The following is a 2,437-nucleotide window of genomic DNA, read 5'->3' as shown; positions in this document are numbered from 1 at the left end:
TAATATATTGTAATAATATTTCACAATATTACTGTTTTTACTGTATTTTTGATTAAATAAATGCAGCGTAAGAGATACAAAATGAATTAGAAATTAAACAAGTATATAATTTCAGTTTATTGCTGCCCCTTTATTTTAGGAGTTCATTTCAAGAGTTGTTCAGAAGAGGCCTGACTACTGGATAGGTCTCAAGAGGGACAAAACGGCACAGTGGTCCTGGGTTAATGGAGATAATTATCATTCAACTCCACAGTAAGAAATCATTGTCATACATTATAAGCATGTGTTTTAGGTTGTCTGTAATTGTTTTTAAAGTTATGAAAAAATAAAAGTGATACTGCATAACATACCAACCAGATCAGTACTTCTCCTTCTGAATTCATTGTGTTTTGTGTTCTTTTCAGTTTCTGGGATGAAAATGAACCTGCTCATTGGGATATTGAGTCCTGCGCCCACTTAAAAGGATCTGACACAGTGCATCGAAAGCTGATGCATGATGCTGACTGTCGCAGTGAACGGTATCACATTTGTGAACGCAAACTAGAGAAAGGCATGTGGTAGGAAACTTTGCATTAGACTGTTCTCTTAAAATCATGCTCTGGACATGCTCCTTCTGACATTGTTAGATGTTTGTAGATGTCCTCTTTTTTGTTTGTAAACTGTACTTGCCTGACTGATGCATATTTAATGTACTTTTGCTATTCATAAGTCACTGTTTATAGTGTTCCAGTGTACAGTCCTGTTATATGAAGACATCCAATAAAGTAAAATTTTCACTAAAATTTATAATTTGTTTATCTCATTTTTGGCCCAATTTAATTGAAGAGATGTTGTTGTTATTATTATTATTATTATTATTGCTGTATATATTACCTTTTAAACCAGTGTGCAAAAGGTTTCCCAGTTTGCATAATAGTCTTGGTGTTATATAAACTGGGAAGTCTTTTGCACACTGGTTTAATATATGAGTAATAACATGAGTATCTCACTTAAGAAAAAAAAAAATTAAAGTGTAATTTATAATGTATCTTGCAAAGACACAGTAGTTTAATTATTAAGCAATCATAATTAGTTATGTAATTAATCAAAATCCAGGGTTAGATTTGAGGTGATGCTGACTTCTGGTGGTGAGACAGACGAGCTGCATGCGTAGATGTTAGGATGGGGACTTTAGTGAATCTACTTGAATCAAAACCAGTCTACTCCGGGCCAGTGGAAACGGTCCCTGATGCGTTGGACGGTATTTTCGGCCCCGAGGTGCCCCGCCATCGGGTGGCCATGTGCCAGCTCCATGACTGTCTCTGTCTTGGTTTTAGGCACGACCAAGAGGAATTTTTCCTCCCCCCGCCTGTGGGCGACACAGTACAGCAGACCATTTCTTATTTCAAAATGAGGGAGGGGGTGTGGGCCCGGAAGCCTGTCTACCTCAACGTGGCGCACTTGATCCCAACAGTTTCGCAGGCGGTCGTCCTCACGTTGTTCCCTGCCGAACGAGCCCCCGGTCGTGACCTGTGAAAACACATCGAGGTAGACAGACGGAAGATTAGCTGGCTGACACTCACCCTCCCTCTCGCTGTCCGTCACCAGGTAGGCCGGACTTGGGCTGGGCGGTCCCCAACGGGTTCGCCATGGCCCGTTCCGGGCGGTACGGCCTGGTGTCCTGGGGCCGAGGAGGAGCTTCTAGCAGAGGTACGGGGAGGTCTCGCACAATGCCCACCTCGATGGCCCAGGTCCCGGGCTCCGCTGAAATCCGAACAGTGCGGGCCGGCACATAGCGGGTGTCTCACTGCCTCGCGGGCATTCGTCGCCGCCGCCAGCTCGACCGCTTCCGCCAGACTGTGTATGTCCTGTGGATTTCGCATACTGACCGGGTGGGGTAGCGCCCGTAGCAGCCGATCAATGAGGACTTTCTCCGCTACCTGGTCAGCGGTAGGGGTCCCGGCGAGAAGCCACAGGTGAGCCAATCGGGCCAGTTGCGCAGCTTGCGCTCTCACCGTCTGCCGTTCATCATAGGTCCATTGATAGAACTGTTGCGCAGCCCCCATGGGAGACAGGCCCACCCTGGCTAGGATTTCGGCTTTGAGCTCGTCATACTGTTCATTCCGGGGTGCCCGCAGGGCATAATAGGCCCGCTGCGCTTCTCCGGTGAGGAAGGGGGCGATGATGCGAGCCCACTCTTCCGGGACCCACCCCTCCCGGGCCGCGATAACCTCAAACGTATGGAGGTAAGCCTCGATGTCGTCGTTCTCGGTCAACCGGACGAGGTATTGGTGAGCCTTGACGGGCGCTTCCGGGAGGGGCATGCACCCCGCCACGCTGGCCTGCAGTTGTTCCACGACCCGGTCAGTATACTCCTGTCGGACGGCCAGTCGCTCGGTAAACTGCTGCTGGCAGGCCAAGAGCTCAGTCAGGCAGCGGATGACCTCTTCCATTGGCC

General features: G+C 47.9%; 1 protein-coding gene across 1 annotated transcript in view; it reads left to right on the top strand.

The window, feature by feature from the left end:
- LOC107703131 (hepatic lectin-like) overlaps nt 1-786 on the top strand; it is a 1,947-nt gene extending 1,161 nt beyond the window's left edge. The window contains exons 4-5 of the mRNA XM_016505662.1: nt 140-252; nt 405-786. Coding sequence (XP_016361148.1) covers nt 140-252; nt 405-561 — 270 coding nt within the window. The 3' untranslated portion in view covers nt 562-786. The remainder of the gene's footprint in view (nt 1-139; nt 253-404) is intronic.
- The last annotated feature ends 1,651 nt before the right edge of the window (nt 787-2,437 follow it).

The sequence above is a fragment of the Sinocyclocheilus anshuiensis genome, unplaced genomic scaffold (genome assembly GCF_001515605.1).
Source record: "Sinocyclocheilus anshuiensis isolate Anshui unplaced genomic scaffold, SAMN03320099.WGS_v1.1 scaffold794, whole genome shotgun sequence".
NCBI lineage: Eukaryota > Metazoa > Chordata > Actinopteri > Cypriniformes > Cyprinidae > Sinocyclocheilus > Sinocyclocheilus anshuiensis.
Note: the sequence above shows the minus strand (reverse complement) of the source record. Positions and strands in the feature narration are given on the sequence as shown.